This window comes from Salmo salar, chromosome ssa13 (genome assembly GCF_905237065.1).
Source record: "Salmo salar chromosome ssa13, Ssal_v3.1, whole genome shotgun sequence".
In the NCBI taxonomy this organism is placed as follows: Eukaryota; Metazoa; Chordata; class Actinopteri; order Salmoniformes; family Salmonidae; genus Salmo; species Salmo salar.
The window spans coordinates 12,232,195-12,259,610 of NC_059454.1; the positions used below are offsets into that span (position 1 = coordinate 12,232,195).

The 27,416-nt window shown below is 44.3% G+C and overlaps 2 protein-coding genes and 1 pseudogene across 3 annotated transcripts; all 3 read right to left on the bottom strand.

Annotated features, from left to right (window-relative positions):
* Positions 1–3,460: 3,460 nt before the first annotated feature.
* On the bottom strand, positions 3,461–12,361 carry LOC106566452 (activity-dependent neuroprotector homeobox protein). Of its 2 annotated transcripts, none has more exons than XM_014134507.2 (4): positions 11,682–12,361; positions 8,577–8,693; positions 8,175–8,273; positions 3,461–7,609 (listed from the first exon to the last, which is right to left on the bottom strand). In XM_014134507.2, the coding sequence occupies exons 2-4, from the start codon at positions 8,682–8,684 to the stop codon at positions 4,526–4,528; spliced, it is 3,291 nt and encodes a 1,096-aa protein (XP_013989982.2). In that variant the 5' UTR covers positions 8,685–8,693; positions 11,682–12,361; the 3' UTR covers positions 3,461–4,525. The 2 variants fall into 2 exon arrangements, with proteins under 2 accessions (XP_013989982.2, XP_013989981.2); XM_014134506.2 differs by lacking the exon at positions 11,682–12,361 and adding an exon at positions 11,114–11,571.
* A 176-nt stretch (positions 12,362–12,537) lies between these two features.
* LOC106566454 (dolichol-phosphate mannosyltransferase subunit 1) lies at positions 12,538–15,646 on the bottom strand. Its single transcript, XM_014134508.2, has 9 exons — positions 15,481–15,646; positions 14,898–14,997; positions 14,772–14,805; positions 14,579–14,655; positions 14,295–14,320; positions 14,021–14,116; positions 13,799–13,867; positions 13,323–13,437; positions 12,538–13,222 (listed from the first exon to the last, which is right to left on the bottom strand). Exons 1-9 carry the CDS (start codon positions 15,609–15,611, stop codon positions 13,118–13,120), a joined length of 753 nt encoding a protein of 250 aa, XP_013989983.1. The 5' UTR covers positions 15,612–15,646; the 3' UTR covers positions 12,538–13,117.
* A 1,200-nt stretch (positions 15,647–16,846) lies between these two features.
* LOC106566455 (uncharacterized) overlaps positions 16,847–27,416 on the bottom strand; it is a 51,230-nt pseudogene continuing 40,660 nt past the window's right edge.

The following is a 27,416-nucleotide window of genomic DNA, read 5'->3' on the forward strand; positions in this document are numbered from 1 at the left end:
CCTGCCCGGAGCCTCGTTCCCAACACTTCCGCTGAAACGGCCCCTGCCCGGGAGCCTCGTTCCCAACACTCCCGCTGAAACGGCCCCTGCCCGGGAGCCTCGTTCCCAACACTCCCGCTGAAACGGCCCCTGCCCGGAGCCTCGTTCCCAACACTCCCGCTGAAACGGCCCCTTCCCGGAGCCTTGTTCCCAACACTCCCGCTGAAACGGCCCCTGCCCGGAGCCTCGTTCCCAACACTCCCGCTGAAACGGCCCCTGCCCGGAGCCTCGTTCCCAACACTCCCGCTGAAACGGCCCCTGCCCGGAGCCTCGTTCCCAACACTCCCGCTGAAACGGCCCCTGCCCGGAGCCTCGATCCCAACACTCCCGCTGGTTTCAGAATCAAGTCAAACTTATCTTGATCACTTTTAAGGTCCTATACAATTCTTTTGATAATATGACGCAACCGAAAAGTCAATAAATGTTTGTCTTTTGTCCACATAATCTTGTCTACGGTTTTTAAAAGGTTGTCCTATATTGTGAATACATGTCTAAAATGCCTTGTTTAATGGTTGTAAAGTATTTAAAGCACGAAGAAAGTAAAACATAAGGAAATGGGCTCGGTTTTCTGTCACTGTCGTGTATATCGAAGATAAACCTTTATAATACACCTTGACCAAAGTGAGGTCCTTTCCTGAGCTGCTCGATGTTTGTATGTTGTTCAATTGCGCCATCTGTTGTTAGCGCAGACAGTTTCCTTCAAAATATATAATTCAGCAAAATACAATGAAATAGAATTTTATTTGTCACATGCTTCGTAAACAACAAGTGTAGACTAACAGTGAAATGCTTACTTACGAGTCCTTTTCCAACAACTCAGAGTTAAATATAAAAAATAGAAATAGTGACACGAGGAATAAATACACACTGAATAATGAATAACAAGAAGAGTAAAATACCATGGCTATATACAGGCAGGAGAATATAGCACGGCTATATACAGGGAGTACCAGTTTCTATTTGCAAGTTCAATTTGACATACAAAATGTCAATCAGTAGCGTAGCCTGAAATTCGTTGGTAGGTGGGCCTGCTGAAATTTGGGTGGGCCCCAAAAATGTTATAAAACAATTGTTTGTGGAAAACTGCTAACTTCCTGCAATTCTACACATTTTGCTATGGGGCAAAGATAAAAATGTGCAGTTTTATAACTAATCTAATGCTATTCTACACATTTTGCCATGCATTTTTAAGTTAATTAAAACCTCAATATAGGTGCTGAGAAACATCTTTGCATTTTTAAGCTAATTAAAGCTAAAATATAGGTGTGTTGACTGTGTTAACATAGGTGTGTTGACACTTGTTTGCTAATTGAACAAATTAAGTAGGCAGTGTCAGTGCACATAGCCAAAGAAGCCCAGTGACATTTGCCTCAATGCAGTTACACTCATGGCTTCTTGGCAGTGTGGCTTTCAGTTAGTTATTTTTGGACCACCCATCTCATGAGAGTGAATGTCATTCCAGTTCATCTGAATGTTATTTCAGTGCACTGCTTGCTATGAATTATATCTGATGGTGTTTGCATGTTTAGATAAAAAGACAAATAATGTCCCGTTTTGGAACACTGACAATTAGAGAGCATTAAAACACTATTTAAATGTTTTTTTGCTCAATCTGATTGTGATGTCCACATCAACTAATATGAATAATCCCAGAATATTTATGATTTATCTGGTGTCTTCAAATACTGTGTTTGACACATTGACGACAGATAGTATTGTTCCCTTTAATACTCTTGGTGTATTATTTCCATTAAAGCGCTTCACAGTTGGCTATTTCATAGGTCGTAGGTCGTAGCCTCTGAAGCTCCTGTTGAATATGATGTGCTCTAGTCAATGGCTATGTCCCTGGAGTTTTATATTTTCTTAACTAACAAAATCACAGTTTGGTGAACAAATTGGACAACAGCCACGCCACGATGACACCATTGAAACATCAACATGAAATCACCCTTGCCGAAATAGATGTAACACAGACAGGTAAAAACTCATCCCAAATACTGTGCTGATTGTTCCTAACCTTTGGTGCTCTTGTTGACTCCATACTTACAGTGTGTTGTATTTAACACTAGAGACAGTACAGAGACACTCTAACTCCAGGGGGCACCAGTAGGAGCTTCAATTCCTCACTGCCTCACTCCATTCCCCTCCCCCGTCTCCCTTTCTTACTTCACTCCCTTCCCTCCTCCCCCTCTTCTCCCTTTCTTACTTCACTCCCTTCCCTCCTCCCCCCCTTTCTCTCTCGTTCTCCCATCCCCCTCTCGGTCTCCCTTCCCCCGTCTCCCCCACCCTCTCTTTCCTCCTCTCCCCGTCTTCCTTTCTCCCATTCCATTCCCTCCTCGCCTGCCTCCCTCCCTCGCCTTCTCTGCCCCCCCTCCCTTTCTCTCCCGGTCTCCCTTCCCCCCTCGTTCTCCCTTTCTCCCCTCCCTCTCTTGTTCTCCCATCCCCCTCTCTGTCTCCCTTCCCCCTTCCTTTCTCTGTCTCCCCCACCCTCTCTTTCCTCTGCCAGTCTTGCTTTCTCCCATTACATTCCCTCCTCACCTGCCTGCCTTCCCTTCTCTCTCTCTCCCCTCCCTCCCTCTTTCTCCCCTCAGTCTCCCTCCCTCACCCCCCCCTCCCTCCCAGTCTCCCTTCCCCCTCAGTCTGCTTAGTACTCCTGCTGCTCACAACACTGCAGATGAGGCCTCCACGTCTCCCAGTCTGCTAGGCCTCTCTTTCAGCCTCCCCCTGCCACTCCCTCCCTCCCTCCCTCCCTCCCTCCATACCAGCATAGCAACACTGAGCAAGCCAGTAAGGGGGAGGATGCGCTCTCGCAGAGGGGCAATTTCCCTCCATTTTATATCATTCTTACCAGGAGGCTAGACTATCTACGGTATGGAACATAAGAACAAAACACATTTGTAGCATAATGAATATCTCATATATAAAATCATCACTATAATCAATCAAACAGAGTCAATATGGTACTGTCATTATTTTTTGGGTTTGGCACCAGATTGATACACACTCGAGCAGATTGGCCTCAACAAAGAGTTAATACAATCCACTAACAAAGAGTTAATGCAATCTACTGTTGATTTGTCATCAACCATCACCATCTGAACCAGTAGTGGGTCCACTAAGTCCCAGACGCCTCATGCTCCAGTCTCACAGAATAACATAGCTCACATGGACTACACCCATGAACCCTTTGTTTTCCACACCGAACACCTTGTTAATGGGTTGTAATTTACTGTCATAATGAACTGTAATAATACCGGAGACAATAGGATTTGTACCACCAGTGACTGTTTACAGCTAGCTCATGGGTTACGTTTGGGAAAACCTAACTTGTGGTGCTACTTCTTAGGACAAACCATATCTAGTCTCCATTAAAAAAAAAGGTGTGTGTCACAGAGCATAAGACGTAGAAAAGAGGTTAGACTAGGAGAAGCACAACGCAACACTTTATTGTTCATAGATGCTCAAGTTAAAAACAAAAAAGAAATCAAATTGAAGATCACAAATTAAAACACACACAGAAATGTCCTATTAAATAGCGAATGCTCTCTGTTTCAAAGGCGACAGCAAACGTCTATTCTCGGTGGTAAAATAAGGAATAGGCGAGTGAAGAGAAGAAAGTACAGTCTAGACTACAAAGCACAGGGCTACAGAGATCAGTCGAAATGGCCCTTCACTTTCACTAACGGGGAGAAGGATATGAGGAACTCTTTCAATAGAACCAAAGTTATTACTGTAAATAAAAGGATAAATCAATCATAGTAAACAAACAGCGAAAAAAAACTAAAGCAATCAATTATGTTCATTTAAAAATTGCATTTATATATATATATATATATAGATATATTATTTAGCAAAAACGCTATGGTTTTGTTAAAAAAATAAAAATAAAACATACTGAAAATACCAGTCACCAAAGCAACATCTAGCGAACCAATGTAGAACATACACAGCTAGCTTGTACACAGAAAGAAAAGATTTGAGGAGTACATCTATAGCAACTTCTCTCCAAACAGATCTAAAAGACTGTACAAATATACACTAGCTATTCCTGCAACGAGAAATGTTGGATTCTCTAGTTTCTCTTAAAAGCTAGTAAATCGTAATAACTCAAGTTTTTGCCACAGTGAAACTCGTCGCCCAAATGGACAAGAATAAGTACTAATCTGAATTTTCTAGTAAAGTAAATAGAAGGCAAATCATTTCAGGGTTCTCTTAACCCCTGGAGGTAAAGTATAAACTTTGTTCACAAATCTTACATCACTCATAGCTACTTTAGGACTGAGCAGCTTTAATTGGCCTTTGACATGACTTGTTTAAACATCATTGGATGGCTTGTGGAAGTGAAAAGGAAAGAGGCTCTCCTTCTCACCTCTTCTCCTTCATGACACCATTGACCATTTCTAGCTCTGAACTTCTGGTGAGGCAGAGTTGTTGGCATGGATCAAATGTAACGTCTCTGTGTGCGTCATTTGTTTGTGTCAATTGGTCAGACCTGATGCTTGCCGAGTTGGACCCTAGTTTTTCCACTTCCCGATTGACCCAGTTTGGCAACAGCTTCCTTCCCTTTAGCCTGCCTTTCCAGCAGCGTTGAGCCATATCCATTCTCTACATGACCCTCGTCTTCCTCCTCCTCCTCCATATCCTCTAGGTCTGGGCTGGAGAGGGCCCCTGTCCCTACCATCTCTCCCTCTCTCCCAGCAGCAAGCCTATCATTACCCATGGAATTCACTTCTACTGCTCCCGTTTCATCATCCTCCTTCTCCTCTTCCTCCTCCATATCCTCTAGGTCTGGGCTGGAGTGGGCCCCTGTCCCTACCATCTCTCCCTCTCTCCCAGCAGCCAGCCTGTCATTACCCATGGAATTCACTTCTACTGCTCCCGTTTCATCATCATCCTCCTCCTCCTCCTCCTCCTCACCATCATCCATTTCATCCTCATCGCTATCTGAGTCAATAGCGATGGGTTCTGAGAGATACTGAGGCCCCCTCTGTTTTAAGGTGCTTCCGATTGTCTTGTTTTGGTCGCTCTTGGCCCCACAGTTGGGCTGGGTTGTGGCCCTGGCCTCACTGCCAGACCCTTTTGAAATACCCCGCTGGAGAGTAGCAGCACCGTTAGCCACAGCCCTCTCCTCCATGCGCTGAATGGCCTGCTCAGACCGCCCGATGCATGTCCTAGACGTCCGCCTCTCCACTGTCTCTCCACTGTCTCCTTTGCCCTCAAACAAGCACTCAGAGTCAAAGGTCAGTTCGTGGCTGAGCTGGCTGATGTCCTGCATGTTGAAGCCCAGCAGCACCTCAGCCTTCTGGGTCTCACAGTCCCGCGTGCATTTCCTCCTGCGGTTGGTGAAGTGGCTGGAGATATCAGACTTCCACAACCACAGACTTGCGGCTAGTTTTTCCACCTCCCTACGCGTTGGGTAGGGCTCGCGGTTGAAGTACTGCGATAGGAAGGCTTTCCGCGCCTCGTACGACTCATCCTCGTGACCTTTGGGGTCAAGGACCAGGTTGACAGGGTCGTCTGGATTCTCTACAAAAGCCGCGGGGCTCTCTGGCTCTCCAGGCGGCAACTTACGCCGCTTTGGGTCGTTTGGGTCACAGTTTTCGAAGCCGGCCCGTTTGAGGCTAGTGCCCTGGGCCTGGGAGACCCTGGGGGAGGGCGCAGGCCTGCTGTCCTGCCCGTTCTGGGACTTGCCCACACCACGGCAGTGCACGAGGTGCAGTGTGATGGTGGAGGCTGTCATGTTGCTCGTGTACACACCCAAGCAGTGGATACATTTGTAGGTGAGTTTTTTCTCAACCGGGTGCACGGTTTGGATAACCTGATGCCTCTCTCTCAGATGGTGTGCCAGTGCATCAGAGATGGGGCCCTTGAGGATGGAGAAGCACAGCGGGCACAGAGTCTTGCCCACGTCTTTCTTGTACGGCACGGCTGCCTGAGGTGCACTCTTGGCAGGCGAGCCGTCTTCTGAATCAGAGGGCATCTTTGGGGGTTGGCTGGGCACGGTCCTCTTGCCCATCTGTGTGGATGACGAGGCACTCTGGGCATGGAGGGCCACGGACTCCTGTGGTGCGTCTCTCATGTTGTAGGTGGTGACAATCAGCTGGACGTTCTTGGGGTTGCCCTGCTGCAGAGTGAGGTCGAAAGTCAGAGGGGAATCGGTGCGCGGCCCCACCGTCTCGTCCGGGTGGGACTGTCGCATGTGCGCCACCATCTTCTCCACGTCGTTGAAGGTGGCGCGGCAGTGCGGGCAGGACAGGCCGTGGATCAGCATGTGGTTGAGGAGAGTGTCACTGGGCAGGTAGCGGTTGCAGTACAGACACTTGCTGGTGAAGTTGTGGATCTTCATGATGTAGTTGGCTACTGCAGGGACCTTCTCCGCCTTGTGCTCCTTCTCAAAGTGCGAGCTGTACACATTCTCAGGGAAGAGCTCGTTGCAGATGGTGCAGATTTTCCACTTCTGTGTGTACGACGTGCCCAGGACAGAGCTACCCCCCTTCCCCTTGGCCGTGACCGAGGCCACCGTGGCGGCAGCCGCCTGGACCCGGGAGTTGAGCGTAGACGAGGAGGAACTCACCACTATGGGGCTCCGCAAACCACCAGTGAGGTTCTGTTTGGCTGCTTGAGAATGCTGGGGCACAGACACCTTTGCGTTGCCAGGCAGAGTGATTCTCACCTGCTGCCCACCTATAGAGAAGGATTGGGTAGTCCCACTTTTTAACCCAAAAGCCCCCTGCTTCAGGTGAACCCCAGACAGGAGTCCTGTTGAGCTCAGGCCTGACTTTGGGATGACGATCCTGCTGAGGTTCTGGGTAGAAACGGAGCGGACTCCCCCCACTGTGGTGGTCACTAGCTGACCTTTAGGTCCTACCCCGATGACAGTCTTCTCCCCCGTCTTCGGGGATACCACGATGACAGGTTTGGCGCGAGGTACCACCACGTTTGTGTGACCAATCATGGCGGTCACCTGGTAACCGATTCGCTCGTGGTCCTCAATAACATGCTGCACCAGTGCCTCATAGGTGCGTGGCAAAAAGAGGCAGCGCTTGCAGTGGATGGTGTTGCTGTTGGCGTTAGCATTGGTATTAGTATTGCTGCTGCGGTCTGTGTTCCCTGTGCCCGTGGTGGTACCTGCTGCGGCACCGTTGGGCGTGGTCTTTTCCTCAAGCTTAACCAGGTAGGGCTTGGCCACATGCTGAAAGTGTTCTCGGTAGATATGCTTGCGCACCACGTTGTAAAGCGGGTCCCTGTAGGTACACTTCTTGCAGTAGTACACCGCCTGCTCGATGCTCTCTCCAGGCCTCTTGCCCAGCTGCATGCTGTCCTTCAGCCCACCCACCGCCCCCTGCATGCCCCCGGGGCCCTGGCGAACCACATTGTTGGGCATGTGGAACAGCTTGATGTGCGTCTCCAGAGTCTTCTTGTTCCCATTGTAGGTGCAGTAGGGGCAGTTGAGCAGGATGCGACTCTCAAAGTCCTCACTGTGGACGTTGCGGAAGTGGCTCTTGTACGCTGAGAAAAATTTGGAGGAAAAGGGGCAGCCGGAACAGCAGAAAGGCTTTGATCTGTAGTCCTGGGAGACACAGGGGGGATAGAGACAGTGGTCAGTCGTGTGATGACATTTACTCTATGTAAATAAAATGTTATTTATTCAAAATAAACAGACAATAACCCAGTTAAAAGCTTTTAAGAGACAAATGAGCAACAACGCTAAAATAAAAGGTGTTCCAGTGTGCCCTCCCCCCCAGGCAGGCAGTGTGCCCTCCCCCCCAGGCAGGCAGTGAGCCCTCCCCCCCAGGCAGGCAGTGAGCCCTCCCCCCCAGGCAGGCAGTGAGCCCTCCCCCCCAGGCAGGCAGTGAGCCCTCCCCCCCAGGCAGGCAGTGAGCCCTCCCCCCAGGCAGGCAGTGAGCCCTCCCCCCAGGCAGGCAGTGAGCCCTCCCCCCCAGGCAGGCAGTGAGCCCTCCCCCCCAGGCAGGCAGTGAGCCCTCCCCCAGGCAGGCAGTGAGCCCTCCCCCCCAGGCAGGCAGTGAGCCCTCCCCCCCAGGCAGGCAGTGAGCCCTCCCCCCCAGGCAGGCAGTGAGCCCTCCCCCCCAGGCAGGCAGTGAGCCCTCGCCCCAGGCAGGCAGTGAGCCACTCACCTGGGCTTTGGTCAGTGAAGGATCCCACACACATACATCATCCCAGGTGGTGTGCTTCATGTAGAACTCGTTATTATCGGGGACATAGTCTTTGTAGTCCTAAGGGGAGAGAAATACACGATTAATCACAATTCATATAGAATCAATACAAAACGTCAAGTCTGATAGAGATGATTTGCTAGGAGTCGACGACCTATTATAGTTGTGGACTGGGCTCATGTATTATAACGTCAAACAGACGTGAGAAATTTGAGGCCTCCTAAGTTGATGGCTGAAATGTTTCTAGACTGATTCATTACTTAGCTATTAATGAATGAGCTATTATCTCTTCAGTGTGATAAAGTGTATCAAGGGCATGCTCACACATGGATAGCAGAACAGATCAAACTATGTGCTGCTCACCTCAATGTGGTCTTTACAAAACTCCAGACCAATGTCTCCCAGAACCCGCTTGACATTTCTCCTGGCTTTCCGTAAGCTGCCCAGGTTGTTGACCGGGAGCTGGAACATTCTGCCCACCTGGAGAAGGGAGGGACACAGGTAGGTGGACAGTGGAGAGCAACGGGCGAGGTCAGGGGCGTATTCATTAGACGAAGACCGTAGTAAACAGTTGCTAAACGTTTTGCAACGGAAAACGTTTACTCCAAATGGAAAACGTTTCGCAATGAAAGCAAATTCAGTTAGGTCCCGCCCCTGTTACATTCTGTTTGCTTCCATTTAGTTCCTAGTGAATACACCCCAGGTCAACATTAGAGAGCAGCGTTCAGCAGACCCAAAACAAAAACCCTGGGTGATGGAAACACACTTCCCAAATAACACTAGAGCTAACATCCACTCCAGTGATTGTTACTCTACTGCTCCTATGGAAGAATGCCACAAGAATACCTGCTGCCTGTCAGTCACCTTTCCTCATAAATCCATCAGTGGTTTTCCTCAGCAGCATCACTCAATTCTATCCTTTATGACCTTACTACTACCACCACCTTTATGCGTCTGTCTGTCTGGGCTGTTTGGTTTGTTATATTCCAGTCAATGCTGGACAATGGTAACACTACAGAATTGATTCTCTATTCAGGTAAAAGGTCAGGACAAGATGCTTTAGCAACAAGCAGTACAAGGCCAAACACTCTTCATCCACCCACCCACCGATGCCATAGCTCTTGTTGTATATTACAGAAGATGGAACATTGCTGCTGAGCTGAATGTTGTCTGGCTGCCTGACTACCTTGCTGAGCAGAATATTGTCTGGCTGCCTGACTACCTTGCTGGCTGGGCTTACTCCTGCCGATGCTTTCTCCCATGGCCTATAGATGGCGCTAGAGGACAGCTCTGCCTCCATTATGTAAGGCCTCCATTGCTCTGCCTGCCCCCTTTTCTGCAGCCTCTCTGCAATCACGGAATGGCGCCTCCTATTGAGTCAGCAACGGAGCCCAACATCTACAATGTGTCAACAGGGGAGTAGGGGCTGGGTGGGTAGCTGGCAGAGAATAGCCACTCTCAACAGCTGATGAGAGGAAGATAGTAGTAGTCTATATTTTACCCATAAACCTTATGTCCTATCTCTAATATACAACGGAGCTCTGTCTGTCCTAAGAATCAATGATGACATTTGCTCTGGTCACCTCTGATCCTCCAAACTCACATTGCTTACCAAAAGCAAAAGTTGATTGTATCAGTCATATCCTGTCAGCAAAGGGTCATCTATGACCATAAACACCACAGAAAGAGAGTTGGCATTTAAGTAGAACACCTAGCCTAAATGGCCATAAGGTTCAATCGGGTTCACCACCAGTCTTCCTCCTGATTGCCCTCACACAGGGACCATGAGAACAGAGGGTTGAATCAATAGAGTATGCAACTAACCTCCAAGACAATGTTGACAACGTACATAATAAAAGCTGGAACATTGTATTACATAGCAATTGTGATAGTTGTGTGACGTGAATAAAAGGAGGCGAGACTACTTTTTCATATGACATCACGACAGTCAAAATCAAACCTGCGATGTGCGGATAATAACCCCGTGTCACCTAGTCTCTCTCTCAAGTTGCTGAATGAATCTGGTAACGTTACCAGACTTGATTATAAATCCCGGTTCACTTTTTTTTTTAAATTATATTATATAATGTTAGAAAAATACGGTTACATTTGATAAGAGAAGGGACCTAATATAGGTGAAATGTGACTAGTAATAAACTAAGCGAGTAGAGGAGGTTATTCACGAGCTATCACCATCTCCCCCTTATCGATGTTGGTTATGGCTTTGATTGAAGTCAATGATTAATACTGTTTAATGTCTACATCTGGTTGACCAATGAAAGAGGATACAAATAGTTTCTAACACGATTACTACATGCATCATACCTCATGGTTTTACGCCACAATAACATCTGATCTGGTAATATGTTATTAACTAAACGTCAGATCGATAGCAGCTAGTAGCTTGCTAGCAGTAGCTGGTGTAGTAGTGAGCCACCACAAAGGGAAGTGTACGTAAAACACGGCGAACTAGCGCGCTAACGTTAGCTAGCAGCTGCCAACCCGAGCGTTAGAAAAGGTGCCCCGTACAACCTCTCTTCAGTTCGGTGCTGATTCTGAGCGCAACTCAGTGTCCCAAGTTTAGTGAGCCAAAAAGCGGTGTCATGTTCACCAACAACTTATGATATACGTTATCATATTTGTATTTAAACTTGATTGTACCGTTATTTAACTATATCGTAATAATCCACGTTGTTTCATTTGTTATCCTCAAGTATCTACCCATGTCATGTTAGAGTATATATATATATATATATATTTTTTTCCTTCTTCCCCGACCGTAACTATGAACGAACAACGCATCATCATAACGTTACCGTAGCTAAACCCAGTTAGCTGTAACGTTAGCGGTGTATCCTAACTAGCTTGGTTATCTGAACAGCGGAGTATGACGTGTTTACCTGGTTTGAAATCCGGTGTTTGTTGTAGTAAATTATATCACTTCAGAGAAACCGGGAGACAATGCGCTAGACACTCTCGCGTCCACTCCTATTGCTCCGAATAAGCAACCGGGGCTAACCGCCTTGCCGTCTTCTCTCCAAGCGGTCACACCACACCGAGAGAGGGAGCTCGACTCCTCTCACTACTGTCCGACACAGACTATCCTTCTCGGCTACCGGGTATGAAGTGCCGTTGAAACTCATTTAGTTAGCTAGATAAACACCTAGAACGCCCATTGTAGGAACATATAGTGCGGCTAACATTGTAGTAAATATTACGAGGAACCCCCTCATCCAAAAATGTGTTAACTCTGTGACTGTTCACTGATAACGCACTCCCATCTCTTCCTATAGAGACAATACACCCCTAGCAGCCTGGAAACTGCCCTATCCAAAATGGCGCAATTGAAAGGGCGGAAGTGACATAGGTATTTGATTAGCATAAAAAAAAAAACTCATTGTGAAATCGTGAGTCGAGCCTTATACAACTCAATTAGTGTGTTAATCAATTAGCTTTATATGCTCTTACCTTTCAAGACAGGCCTCAGCTGTTGTCCTAGGTCGTTCTTCAACGTCTGTCAGGTCGGTAGTCGGTAGTTTCTATGCCTGAGGGACAGGGGTAAACAAGCTCGAGCTGCATTTGCCAGATTTAACCAACAGCTGGCGCACTCTAGTTTAGCATGGCAATGAACGCATGCGTTATAGGACTACATCTGGCTTCCTTCATTGCAGAGGGTCGGATGTATACAGTGCCTCAGTACTCACAGTGCCTTTGCACTTGCCCAACGTCAGAGTGCTATGAGAACAGTAGGTGGCGCTGTTCTATGCTACGTTCCCATTACACTAAACTCACCGGGACTACTTTCCCGAGTCTGGGGCATTTCCCAAGCCTGAGTGCAAATTGTTCTCTGCCCATCTTGGCATGGGCCCCTGGGAGATTGGGATGGAGGGACCATATCATGTGAATACTGGATTTAAATTAATGGGTGATTAGTTATGGTCTCATCTTTTTTATGCTTAAGGATTATTTATTCCAAGGCAGCAAAGGCAAGGCCCATTGAAGGCCATGGTTGACTTCTCCCCATTGCACCATGTTCTGGGCATTACATTCCAAACTAATATTGTCCTCTCAATATTGAAACATGCAGGAGCCAAATCATCCTGCTATATTGTGTTTTATCTGCATTTTACATCAGATCACTGGGTAAAGAAAGAAAATACTTTCACACTCACCGTTGTTAGTGTAGGAAACCAGATTAACACAGTGCAGGTTAAACAATGCGACTAATTAGCACACTAACAATGTGTATTGTGTTTGTTGCTGCCTATGCACATTTTACAGTTTACATAGATTCCAATAAAGGAAAGAGCCATGCAGCAACCAATTCAAAATAATAGGAAATAAGGTAAACTATTTATTACCATTGATTTTGTTTTTATTACAACAATCAAAGGTCTCTCAGTTTAGGGTGAATACAAATTTTTGAAAAATGTGAAAATAAGTTCATCCATCTATAAGTATACATAAGGATCTTGTGACTGTATTCACCTGGAATTATGCTTCAAAACCTGTCTGTTTAGAGCACAGGAGGTTGGTGGCACCTTAACCAGGGAGGACGGGCTCGTGGTAATCTCTGGAGCGTAATAGGTGGAATGGTATTAAATACATCAGAACACATGGTTTGGATGCCATTCCATTTGCTCCGTTCCAGGCATTATTATAAGCCATCCTCCTCTCAGCAGCCTCCACTGGTTTGGAGATACATCTAGACTAGAGGGAGGGGAGATTAATTCTTCTAATTAATTACCATCTGTGCTTTTCTTGTCAATAATCAACGATTCATAAAAAAGGGCATAGTCTGTCATTTTGATGTTGGCTAATTACTGCACTAAACGCCCTGACTAAATGACAAAGAAACCATCATATAAGCAGTGCTGCTGAGTTCAAACCTAGAGCATCATAAATCATGTTGTCGCAAAGAGAGTAAGCAGTCCTTTCAGGAATGATACTATTTCATTTCCTCCCAGTTTTGACTCCCCATAAACACGATCCACAAACGAAATTGGAACCTGTTTGGAAGACGGAAAGAATATAGTTCAACCTATTGACATGACAAGCGTTCAAAATGGTACAACGACACAAAACACACAAAGGGTTGAAAGGCCTCACCTCTCCAATAGTGTAGTTCCCCTGTCTAGCACGGACAATCATCTCCATCTGAAAGACGTAGCCTTTGGACACACACCGCTCCACCAGACTCTCCAGTACTTCCTTCTTGTAGAGCCTGATGTCATCATGCATCAGAACAAACACAGCATGAGATAACACCCACTACGTTGCTGACGAATGAAAACCTCTCATCTCCAAAACAGAAACTTTTCAGGAAATTGAAAAAAAAAAATGCCATATTTTCCCGTTAACAAACATATAATTACAAAACTTTAGAAGCTATTTTGAATACATTTTATTGGTCCTGTTTAGAGTACTGCTTTCAATACATGTAAAACATGTTTTATTCTTTGACATAAATGGAGTTACAAGGTTTTCATCTGACAATAGTTCACAGATAGAGGCTGATGTACCGGTATGCAGGTGTGATAACTGTACCTGCTGTTCTTCAAACTTATTTACATTTTGCCACTTACCTGAAGCTGCCAGTCAGGTCTGATGCCCCAGGTCTCAGCAACACCTGTGTGACATAGTTAGCTCCCCGACTGTAAGAGAGATAGGGAGGGAAGGACAGAAAGATATGAGGAAAATGGAATATTTAATTAAACTCTCATTAGAGTTTGGTGGTTGCACAAGCAGGAGAAATGACAGCCAACAATCGTAATGTAACAGAAGTGAGCGTGTGCCACTGCAGTTACCTGATGAGCTTCCTGCGCAGGTCCCAACCGTATACGCCACCATCTCCTCTGTACCGGGTGCCTGACACCAGATCATACCCGCCTTCTCTCTGTTTCCTTGGAGACAAACACATTCACATCAGCTATTTGGCAACTGACGATCATATGGTAGAGATGCAGCGGGCTAGTGAATGTGTGCAGCGGGCTAGTGAATGTGTGCAGCGGACTAGTGAATGTGTGCATTTCAGAAAAATACACGTTCACATTTTGGGATAAATTCAAATAGATTACTTACTCTATGAATTCTGGAATAAATTTAGGCTGCAAACAAAGAGAAACAGGATGTATTTTAGCATGCATGATTTCAAAAGTCATTCTGTCTATGAAGCATTCGTATACAAATAGGCCTATTCCATCAAGCAAGTTTTATAACACCACAAGTTACCCCCTGAATAGTAAAATGAACTAAATATAGTATTGGACTAAAACATATTGAATGTACAGGGTCCGTAGCCACTATCCCACCCTGTTTGTCTGCTATTGTATTGTCCCCGCCAGATATACAGGAGATCCACTCACATGATGGGAGAGGTCTGCGTCCATTATGAAAACATAGTTCCCTGTAGCATGTTTAATGCCATGGATGTAGGCAGTACCTGAAGGAAGAATCAGATGACATTAGCAGATGTGTGTGTAGTGTGTCTGAGATATTGTGCTAAAATACAGATGCAACACTGGTGTTCACTTTGATGAATGAGTATGTGACACTTGCCTAACCCTAGTTTCTTTGCTCTTGGTCGAAGGAGCTGGAGAAAAAAAAAACCCAGCAAGAATGTGTTATGTCAGCAGGTATGTGAATGTCAAATTACAACTACTAATATCTATTCCAATCACTTACTATCTTGTCCTCTCCGTATATCTTCTGCAGTTGTTCTGCCACCTCAAGTGTCCCATCCGGACTTCCATCATCAATTACAATAATCTCATAGTTATATCCACTGTAAATGACATGCAAACAGATGTTTCAACTCAGCACACAACAAATAAAATGCTAATCTGACAACTGTTCAAATTGAGTTAGTTAATTTACAAGAATTACTCTTTTAAAAAGGCACAACATGTAAAATGTGATTGCAGTTCTTGATGTCTATGGCGTACAATGTTGCATGTTTAAATAATTGACTGGACCACCCACAACTTCCTTTTGTTGTTATGAAGAGGTAAGGCATTTGTAATAAGCTCATTAAGGTATTTATAAGTCATGTTCTAAAGAAAAATAAAGAAAAAAAATCTGGGTTTATTTCATAAAATTATATTACAAATGACCGGCTGAAAATCTCAGCAGCAGATTGTTAAAGTAAGCCATTGGCTGTCCCCTAGCAAATCTGATTTTTATTGACAGCTCATCGCCGATTCTGGGCTACAGATCTTGTCATTCACTCTGGGCTACAGCTAGTGTAGCTAAAAAAACGACTACTAACCTTTCACCGAAGTATTTCACCAGTAGCCACACAATAAGAGGTAGATTCTCACGTTCATTGTAAGTTGGCAACAACACCGAATATTTATCACCATTTCCCCGGCTCTGATGTGAACCTTTTCGGCTTGCCATGTTGAAATGTTGATCCGGATGCGGGTGCTCTCAGAAATATCCACCCCTGCAACAAATTCTTAAAATAATGATTCCTAGCAATGTAGCTACCACTAGGTGGCGCTCTTGCAACAAAGAATACGTCTCTTGATTGGAGATATTGGATAATTCTGATCATACTCAACTGCCAATGTTATTCCCCAGTAACAGTAGCCTATTTAATAGTATTGTCTTGCAAAAACTACATAATATAATCATTATGTCATTGAAGTAAAAACTTGCCCACTGTTTGGGGATTAGGAAAGTTAGAACCAGTGCACTTTTATAGACATGTTTGTTTTACTCTTCATTGTCATCCTGCTGTAGAAACATTAAGACTATATCTGTGAAAGCCAGTCTCATGGTCAAATGCTGCGCATGCATACACAAACAGTGCATGAAAACAAAAAACATGGATCGTAATTAATAGACATACAAACATTTTCAGTGTGAAGTTGGGAACATACTTCAGTTAACTACTACAAATACTGTCTAACAAAATATCCACTTGCTTCCATTAAAATGTTGGCTTATACAATATGTTAGAAAGTTTGTTAACACACTTGGTTGACTTATTCAAATACTTACAAATGTACATTTAATCATTTTTTATGTAAGAGGAAACACTTGAAACATTTGTGTTTCATGAGAAGAGGAAGGGGTGAAGAGCAGGTCAACTTCCTTTTCCCCTTTATAGAGGAGCATGTGTCTCTGAGTCACCAAATACGCTCTATTGTGGTGCTTCGTCAGCCCCAGTCTGTCCATCAGGTTTAATGGCATAAGTGCTCTTGGCACTTTAAATGTTTTACTTAAAATGAAGGAGATGATAGGAGATGGACCCCAATGTCACAAGAAAATCCATCTTTCAAGTGTGCTCAAGGCTGATATATAGAAGATATGGGTCCTCTGTAAAATTAGATGCAGATGAAAGCATGAACAGATAAGAGACCGTAGCCTAGTGGTTAGAGCATTGGGCCAGTAACTGAAAGGTTGCTGGATCAAATCCCTGAGCTGACAAGGTACAAATATGTCTTCCTGCCCCTGAGCAAGGCCGTTAACCCACTATTCCCCAGGCACTGAAGATGTGGATGCTAATAATTAAGGAATTAGAGTTGAAGGCATTCAGTTGTACAGGTATCTAGGTATCCTGCTTTACCCAAACACATTTTTTAAATAGTAAAATCAATTGGATGTTGAAATGTTATGATCATAGCTTGTCACATGGTACCGGATATGGCTGTTATACCTGTTTGTGGTTGAGCACCTCTATGACAGCCACTGCTGGGGACCGATCTCTCCTGTCTGTCCGACAGCTCCTGCGATGCCTGGAGGTCCCGTCTGTCCGACAGCTCCTGCGATGCCTGGAGGTCCCGTCTGTTCGACAGCTCCTGCGATGCCTGGAGGTCCCGTCTGTTCGACAGCTCCTGCGATGCCTGGAGGTCCCGTCTGTCCGACAGCTCCTGCGATGCCTGGAGGTCTTGTCTGTCCGACAGCTCCTGCGATGCCTGGAGGTCCCGTCTGTCCGACAGCTCCTGCGATGCCTGGAGGTCCCGTCTGTCCGACAGCTCCTGCGATGCCTGGAGGTCCCGTCTGTCCGACAGCTCCTGCGATGCCTGGAGGTCCCGTCTGTCCGACAGCTCCTGCGATGCCTGGAGGTCCCGTCTGTCCGACAGCTCCTGCGATGCCTGGAGGTCCCGTCTGTCCGACAGCTCCTGCGATGCCTGGAGGTCCCGTCTGTCCGACAGCTCCTGCGATGCCTTTGCTTTTTGAGGTCAGTTCGGTTTTGGTTCGATTATTAAAAAATAATCAATGTTTTCGATTTGGTTTGGATAATTATTTTTGACATGAAGTGCACTATGGATTATGTGGGTTGAATGCTGTAACAACACAGAATAAAACAATTCATAAAAAAATCCATGATGGTAGTGACTTCCCATTACTGCTTATCACTTAGTAACCATCATTTATTCACATTACTTTACTTTAATAAAATATTTGTTTTATTCAATGACTTTCATTCCAAGTCATAATCTCATCTCTATAGAGCTGCTGCCTATGCTGTCTGACAAAATCACTATTTTAGTATTTCTTCAAAGTAAATAAGGCATACTTTTATGACTGCTGAATATCAACTATCAATCACTAAGATCATATATTTTCAGGTAGAGATACCTCCCACAGTAACTACTTTCTATCCCTTTCGCACGTTCTCTCTTCTCTCCGTCAACGAGGTCTCTGTGTCTGCTCCACACAGACTGGACAAGCTGGCGCTCAATGGATCATGGTCATTGTACACTGAACAAAAATATAAATGCAACATGTAAAGTAAAGTTGGTCCTATGTTTCATGACCTGAAATAAAAAATCCCAGAAATTGTCCTTATGCACAAAAAACTTATTTCTCTCAAATTTTGTGCACAAATTTGTTTACTTCCCCGTTATTGAGCATTTCTCCTTTGCCAAGAGATTCCATCCACCTGACTGGTGTGGCATATCAAGAAGCTGATTAAACAGCATGATCATTACACAGGTGCACCTTGTGCTGGGGACAATAAAAGCCCACTCTAAAATGTGCAGTTTTGTCACACAGCACAATGCCACAGGTGTCTAAAGGTCTGAGGGAGCATACAATTGGCATGCTGACTGCAGGAATGTCCACCAGAGCTGTTGTCAGAGAATTAAATGTTAATTTATCTACCATAAGCTGCCTCCAACATTATTTTAAAGAATTTGCCAGTTCGTCCAACCGGCCTCACAACAGCAGACCACGTGTAACCACGCCAGCCCAGGACCTCCACATCTGGCTTCTTCACCTGCGGGATCATCTGAGACCAGCCACCCAGACAGCTGATGAAACTGAGGAGTATTTACTGTCTGTAATAAAGCCCTTTCGTAGGGGAAACTCATTCTGACTGGCTGGGCCTGGCTCCCCAGTGTGTGAGCCTGGCTCCCCAGTGGGTGGGCCTGTCCTCCTATACCTCCCAGGCCCACCCATGGCTGTGCCCCTGCCCATTCATGTGAAATCCATAAAATAGGGCCCTAATAAATTTATTTCAATTGACTGATTTCCTTTTATGAACTGTAACTCAGTAAGATCGTAGAAATTGTTGCATGTTGCGTTTATATTTCTGTTCAGTATACATAACTATGGGAAAGCTTATGCTGTGAATGTACGATGATACGTACTGTGCACCAGTTGCTCACAGGTGTAACGCCCTGGCCATAGAGAGGGTTTTTTTGTTCTTTATTTTGGTTAGGCCAGGGTGTTTCATTGGGTGGGCGTTCTATGTTCTTTTTCTAGGTTTTTTGTATTTCTTTGTTTTGGGCCGTGTGGCTCCCAATCAGGCACAGCTGTAGTTCGTTGTTGTTGATTGGGAGTCACACATAAGGAGCATGTTTTTCCTTTGGGTTTTGTGGGTAAGTGTTTCTGTTTAGTTTTGTACCTAGCAGAACTGTAGGTTGTCGGTTGTTTAAAGTGTTTCTATTAATTAAATATTGAATATGAACACTCACTCCGCTGCGTATTGGTCCACCTTTTCCGACGATGACTTCTCTGTTTCATCTGACGACGAAGACAGCCGTTACAACAGGCCTGTGTGACTAGCTGGAAGATCATTGCCATGGACTGAGACTCTCCCTAAAACACAGAGCATGTCTGTCAATCAATGGGTCAACAAGAGAGCTCTGGCCATCTGAAAGTCAGGTGTTACAGGGACTTGTAAGATAAAACTCAAACTTCCCTTCTGTCCTCTCTCACCCTTATTCTCAGAAAGACCCTGTCAATCAAAAGGCAAACTACGATCAACCACTATCACTAGATGACGAGGTAGCACCGTGAACACCAAACTTCTGTGGTGGGCTGATTGTTGTTGCTCTGTTTATCCCTCAGTACTTTAACCCCCCCCCCCACCAGACCCTGGGTGTCCTGGCATACCCTGGAAGCCCTGAAACACAGATGGATGTACGGTATGTATGGATGGATGAGGGGGGAGGAGGAGGGGGGGAATAGAGAGAGATAACCAGAGATCATTCATTTTTACTCTAGGTCCACTCATCCCATGTTCCCCTCAACTCCCCTGGTGCCGTGAAAAACACCAGGAAAAGATAAAGGTTACGGTCAGAGGTCAGAGCCATTTCAGACTGATCCAAATACATTAGAGGAGTTACACAAACACAATACATGGTCTGCTGAACACTAGCCACTGTCAGTGATGGTACAGTTAGTTATGTACAGTCAATGATGGTACAGTTAGTTAGGTACAGTCAGTGACGGTACAGTTAGTTATATACAGTCAATGATGGTACAGTTAGTTAGGTACAGTCAGTGATGGTACAGTTAGTTATGTACAGTCAGTGACGGTACAGTTAGTTATGTACAGTTAGGTACAGTCAGTGACGCTACAGTTAGTTAGGTACAGTTAGTGACGGTACAGTTATGTACAGTCAGTGACGCTACAGTTAGTTAGGTACAGTCAGTGACGGTACAGTTAGTTATGTACAGTTAGTTAGGTACAGTCAGTGACGGTACAGTTAGTTATGTACAGTTAGTTAGGTACAGTCGGTGACGGTACAGTTAGTTAGGTACAGTCGGTGACGCTACAGTTAGTTAGTGACGGTACAGTTAGTTATGTACATAGAGTCTTTTTCTCTCTCTGACTTTGTGGACGATGTCGTAGAACAGCCTTTGGACCTGTGGCAGGTCGAAGGTCAGCTCCTGAACCTCCCCTCTGCAATCCAGACTAGTACAGCAGCATCTTGCTCACAGCTGTAGTGGGACACAGAGACAGGAGGGTGGCAGGAGGAAACAAAGCGGTTAAATAATCATCATTTGTTTTTTGGGGGGGGAAGTGATCCACTGTGATGAGTCAACACGCCACAAGCACAACAACGAACACTATCACAATAAAAACTACCACTAGCACAACAACGAACACTATCACAATAAAAACTACCACAAGCACAACAACGAACACTATCACAATAAAAACTACCACTAGCACAACAACGAACACTATCACAATAAAAACTACCACTAGCACAACAACGAACACTATCACAATAAAAACTACCACAAGCACAACAACGAACACTATCACAATAAAAACTACCACAAGCACAACAACGAACACTATCACAATAAAAACTACCACTAGCACAACAACGAACACTATCACAATAAAAACTACCACTAGCACAACAACGAACACTATCACAATAAAAACTACCACTAGCACAACAACGAACACTATCACAATAAAAACTACCACAAGCACAACAACGAACACTATCACAATAAAAACTACCACTAGCACAACAACGAACACTATCACAATAAAAACTACTACTAGCACAACAACGAACACTATCACAATAAAAACTACTACTAGCACAACAACGAACACTATCACAATAAAAACTACCACAAGCACAACAACGAACACTATCACAATAAAAACTACCACAACAACGAACACTATCACAATAAAACTACCACTAGCACAACAACGAACACTATCACAATAAAAACTACCACAAGCACAACAACGAACACTATCACAATAAAAACTACCACTAGCACAACAACGAACACTATCACAATAAAAACTACCACTAGCACAACAACGAACACTATCACAATAAAAACTACCACTAGCACAACAACGAACACTATCACAATAAAAACTACCACTAGCACAACAACGAACACTATCACAATAAAAACTACCACTAGCACAACAACGAACACTATCACAATAAAAACTACCACAAGCACAACAACGAACACTATCACAATAAAAACTACCACTAGCACAACAACGAACACTATCACAATAAAAACTACCACTAGCACAACAACGAACACTATCACAATAAAAACTACCACTAGCACAACCACGAACACTATCACAATAAAAACTACCACTAGCACAACAACGAACACTATCACAATAAAAACTACCACTAGCACAACAACGAACACTATCACAATAAACACTACCACAAGCACAACAACGAACACTATCACAATAAAAACTACCACTAGCACAACAACGAACACTATCACAATAAAAACTACCACTAGCACAACAACGAACACTATCACAATAAAAACTACCACTAGCACAACAACGAACACTATCACAATAAAAACTACCACTAGCACAACAACGAACACTATCACAATAAAAACTACCACAAGCACAACAACAAACACTTTCACAATAAAAACTACCACTAGCACAACAACGAACACTATCACAATAAAAACTACCACTAGCACAACAACGAACACTATCACAATAAAAACTACCACTAGCACAACAACGAACACTATCACAATAAAAACTACCACTAGCACAACAACGAACACTATCACAATAAAAACTACCACTAGCACAACAACGAACACTATCACAATAAAAACTACCACTAGCACAACAACGAACACTATCACAATTAAAACTACTACTAGCACAACAACGAACACTATCACAATAAAAACTACCACAAGCACAACAACGAACACTATCACAATAAAAACTACCACTAGCACAACAACGAACACTATCACAATAAAAACTACTACTAGCACAACAACGAACACTATCACAATAAAAACTACTACTAGCACAACAACGAACACTATCACAATAAAAACTACCACAAGCACAACAACGAACACTATCACAATAAAAACTACCACAACAACGAACACTATCACAATAAAAACTACCACTAGCACAACAACGAACACTATCACAATAAAAACTACCACAAGCACAACAACGAACACTATCACAATAAAAACTACCACTAGCACAACAACGAACACTATCACAATAAAAACTACCACTAGCACAACAACGAACACTATCACAATAAAAACTACCACTAGCACAACAACGAACACTATCACAATAAAAACTACCACTAGCACAACAACGAACACTATCACAATAAAAACTACCACTAGCACAACAACGAACACTATCACAATAAAAACTACCACAAGCACAACAACGAACACTATCACAATAAAAACTACCACTAGCACAACAACGAACACTATCACAATAAAAACTACCACTAGCACAACAACGAACACTATCACAATAAAAACTACCACTAGCACAACCACGAACACTATCACAATAAAAACTACCACTAGCACAACAACGAACACTATCACAATAAAAACTACCACTAGCACAACAACGAACACTATCACAATAAAAACTACCACTAGCACAACAACGAACACTATCACAATAAAAACTACCACTAGCACAACAACGAACACTATCACAATAAAAACTACCACTAGCACAACAACGAACACTATCACAATAAAAACTACCACTAGCACAACAACGAACACTATCACAATAAAAACTACCACTAGCACAACAACGAACACTATCACAATAAAAACTACCACTAGCACAACAACGAACACTATCACAATAAAAACTACCACTAGCACAACAACGAACACTATCACAAAAAAAACTACCACTAGCACAACAACGAACACTATCACAATAAAAACTACCACTAGCACAACAACAAACACTATCACAATAAAAACTACCACTAGCACAACAACGAACACCATCACAATAAAAACTACCACTAGCACAACAACGAACACTATCACAATAAAAACTACCACTAGCACAACAACGAACACTATCACAATAAAAACTACCACTAGCACAACAACGAACACTATCACAATAAAAACTACCACTAGCACAACAACGAACACTATCACAATAAAAACTACCACTAGCACAACAACGAACACTATCACAATAAAAACTACCACTAGCACAACAACGAACACTATCACAATAAAAACTACCACTAGCACAACAACGAACACTATCACAATAAAAACTACCACTAGCACAACAACGAACACTATCACAATAAAAACTACCACAAGCACAACAACGAACACTATCACAATAAAAACTACCACTAGCACAACAACGAACACTATCACAATAAAAACTACCACTAGCACAACAACGAACACTATCACAATAAAAACTACCACTAGCACAACAACGAACACTATCACAATAAAAACTACCACAAGCACAACAACGAACACTATCACAATAAAAACTACCACTAGCACAACAACGAACACTATCACAATAAAAACTACCACTAGCACAACAACGAACACTATCACAATAAAAACTACCACTAGCACAACAACGAACACTATCACAATAAAAACTACCACAAGCACAACAACGAACACTATCACAATAAAAACTACCACAAGCACAACAACGAACACTATCACAATAAAAACTACCACTAGCACAACAACGAACACTATCACAATAAAAACTACCACAAGCACAACAACGAACACTATCACAATAAAAACTACCACTAGCACAACAACGAACACTATCACAATAAAAACTACCACTAGCACAACAACGAACACTATCACAATAAAAACTACTACTAGCACAACAACGAACTCTATCACAATAAAAACTACCACTAGCACAACAACGAACACTATCACAATAAAAACTACCACAAGCACAACAACGAACACTATCACAATAAAAACTACCACTAGCACAACAACGAACACTATCACAATAAAAACTACCACAAGCACAACAACGAACACTATCACAATAAAAACTACCACTAGCACAACAACGAACACTATCACAATAAAAACTACCACAAGCACAACAACGAACACTATCACAATAAAAACTACCACTAGCACAACAACGAACACTATCACAATAAAAACTACCACTAGCACAACAACGAACACTATCACAATAAAAACTACCACTAGCACAACAACGAACACTATCACAATAAAAACTACCACTAGCACAACAACGAACACTATCACAATAAAAACTACCACAAGCACAACAACGAACACTATCACAATAAAAACTACCACAAGCACAACAACGAACACTATCACAATAAAAACTACCACAAGCACAACAACGAACACTATCACAATAAAAACTACCACTAGCACAACAACGAACACTATCACAATAAAAACTACCACTAGCACAACAACGAACACTATCACAATAAAAACTACCACTAGCACAACAACGAACACTATCACAATAAAAACTACCACTAGCACAACAACGAACACTATCACAATAAAAACTACCACTAGCACAACAACGAACACTATCACAATAAAAACTACCACTAGCACAACAACGAACACTATCACAATAAAAACTACCACTAGCACAACAACGAACACTATCACAATAAAAACTACCACTAGCACAACAACGAACACTATCACAATAAAAACTACCACTAGCACAACAACGAACACTATCACAATAAAAACTACCACTAGCACAACAACGAACACTATCACAATAAAAACTACCACTAGCACAACAACGAACACTATCACAATAAAAACTACCACTAGCACAACAACGAACACTATCACAATAAAAACTACCACTCAAAATTGCTGAACCCAACACCCTCCCTCTCCTCAGACTCGAGGTCCAGTGCCACGCCCATCTGGGCTGGAAGTTGTTGTCAGTGAGCTGCCAGAGAGCTACGGGTGTCCTGCAGCAGACAGAACACTATACTTATGGTGTGCTCTGGGGAGAGGCCTGCTGGGTGGATGAACCTGTGGACAGGAGGGACAATATAGGACCGCTAAGTAAGAGGATGTACGTGTGTGTGTGTGTGTGTGTTTGCCTGTGTGTGAATGTCTCACCCTGTGCTCTGGGCCAGTTGGACGTCTCTGTACACAGTATAGGTGGGTAGAGTATTGAAGATAAAAAGGTTGGTTGCAAGACCCTCCATAGATGAATGAGCCCTCTGGGTCAGACCAAAGGCCTCCATATCAAAGCCTGGTGCAGAAACACACACACCGACAGACACACACACACACAATATATGACAGAAGCTCTTTACTTGACAGACAGACAGACAGTTTAAGTATACTAGTGCATGTGTGATCTGACATCCCAGGTGATAGTGAATGACTATAACTGTGAATGATTATTACAGTGTAAGACAGCCTCACTGGTCTTGTCCTGTGCCGATTTGCTCCCTCCCTCTCGGTTATGATAGTCTGCAGTGACCAGGATGCTGTAGCGTGCGTCAGGTAGCAGAGTCTGCAGTGACCAGGATGCTGTAGCGTGTGTCAGGTAGCAGAGTCTGCAGTGACCAGGATGCTGTAGCGTGTGTCAGGTAGCAGAGTCTGCAGTGACCAGGATGCTGTAGCGTGTGTCAGGTAGCAGAGTCTGCAGTGACCAGGATGCTGTAGCGTGTGTCAGGTAGCAGAGTCTGCAGTGACCAGGATGCTGTAGCGTGTGTCAGGTAGCAGAGTCTGCAGTGACCAGGATGCTGTAGCGTGCGTCAGGTAGCAGAGTCTGCAGTGACCAGGATGCTGTAGCGTGCGTCAGGTAGCAGAGTCTGCAGTGACCAGGATGCTGTAGAGTGCGTCAGGTAGCAGAGTCTGCAGTGACCAGGATGCTGTAGCGTGCGTCAGGTAGCAGAGTCTGCAGTGACCAGGATGCTGTAGCGTGCGTCAGGTAGCAGAGTCTGCAGTGACCAGGATGCTGTAGCGTGCGTCAGGTAGCAGAGTCTGCAGTGACCAGGATGCTGTAGCGTGCGTCAGGTAGCAGAGTCTGCAGTGACCAGGCGGCTGTAGCGTGCGTCAGGTAGCAGAGTCTGCAGTGACCAGGATGCTGTAGCGTGCGTCAGGTAGCAGAGTCTGCAGTACCGTCCGTCTCTCACTGCCTGGAACTGACCCCAGCAGAGGTCATAACCACTGTAACAACCTGACCCATTCTCGTGTGTGTGTGTGTGTGTGTGTGTGTGTGTGTGTGTGTGTGTGTGTGTGTGTGTGTGTGTGTGTGTGTGTGTGTGTGTGTGTCACTTACAGTACTCTAGTTAACTGTATTACAATGTACATAATATTCCATAATAACTAGCGGGAAGATTGTATATGAGGTAGTGGGTCTGTGAGGAGAGCCCAGCTAGCAGCACACTGGAGACCCATTCACAACCACCTGAACATGGTTCAGCTCACAGCCAAACCAGCTAATACATGTTTAAACAACTGCGTTTTTTCCCCGGACTACATTCCTAAAGCTCCATAACTACAATAACCATTGTGCAAATGACAATGTGCTCTTTCCCTCAGCACTGTCCAATACCACTCTGTACTGCAGGACGGGTCGGGCAGGTCCAGTCCAGCTCAGCAGCACCTCCCTGGGGCCCAGCTCAGAGAACTCCAGGTCTGTGGGGCCGGGGTAGGACCGCACAGGGTCCTCTGTTGGCCTCTGATTTCCTGATCAGAAATCAGGGAATGAGTGAGAGCTCAGCTTGGTGTAGTTCCTTACTCTCTGTAGGTAGCCTAGGGTGTTTCTTGTGCTTTCTGTTGTAAAATGAAGTGACGAACAGCCTGTCAGGTTATATGGGTTAAGTGTGTAAATGAATATAGGTCTAATGAAGAACCAAACTCACTTTTAGTGATGCTGTGCTCTTCTATCTTCCCACAGAGTAGGTGCACCAGTCAGTCCACCAGCTTGCTGAGCAGAGGGAAGTCATTCACATAGACGTTGAGCTCCAGAGGCTCAACTCTGCCTCGTCTGCGTTCTTCACACCTGAGAAACAGGCAGGGACAGGCCTCTCTACATACGGCAAGACATTTATGTACAGACACATACAAATGACTGACAAACACATCCAAACATAAACAACATGTAAAAAACAAACAAACAAA

What these genes read in the sequence shown, in the direction of transcription:
- LOC106566452 (XM_014134507.2), bottom strand. Translation starts at nt 8,684, where the DNA reads ATGTTCCAGCTCCCGGTCAACAACCTGGGCAGCTTACGGAAAGCCAGG. An exon ending in TTTGTAAAGACCACATTGAG is followed by an intron (nt 8,274 to 8,576) that starts GTGAGCAGCACA and finishes CTCTCCCCTTAG; the next exon opens with GACTACAAAGACTATGTCCC. An exon ending in CTTCACTGACCAAAGCCCAG is followed by an intron (nt 7,610 to 8,174) that starts GTGAGTGGCTCA and finishes TGTGTCTCCCAG; the next exon opens with GACTACAGATCAAAGCCTTT.
- LOC106566454 (XM_014134508.2), bottom strand. Translation starts at nt 15,611, where the DNA reads ATGGCAAGCCGAAAAGGTTCACATCAGAGCCGGGGAAATGGTGATAAA. An exon ending in GTGAAATACTTCGGTGAAAG is followed by an intron (nt 14,998 to 15,480) that starts GTTAGTAGTCGT and finishes TGTCATTTACAG; the next exon opens with TGGATATAACTATGAGATTA. An exon ending in GACCTGACTGGCAGCTTCAG is followed by an intron (nt 13,438 to 13,798) that starts GTAAGTGGCAAA and finishes TGATGACATCAG; the next exon opens with GCTCTACAAGAAGGAAGTAC.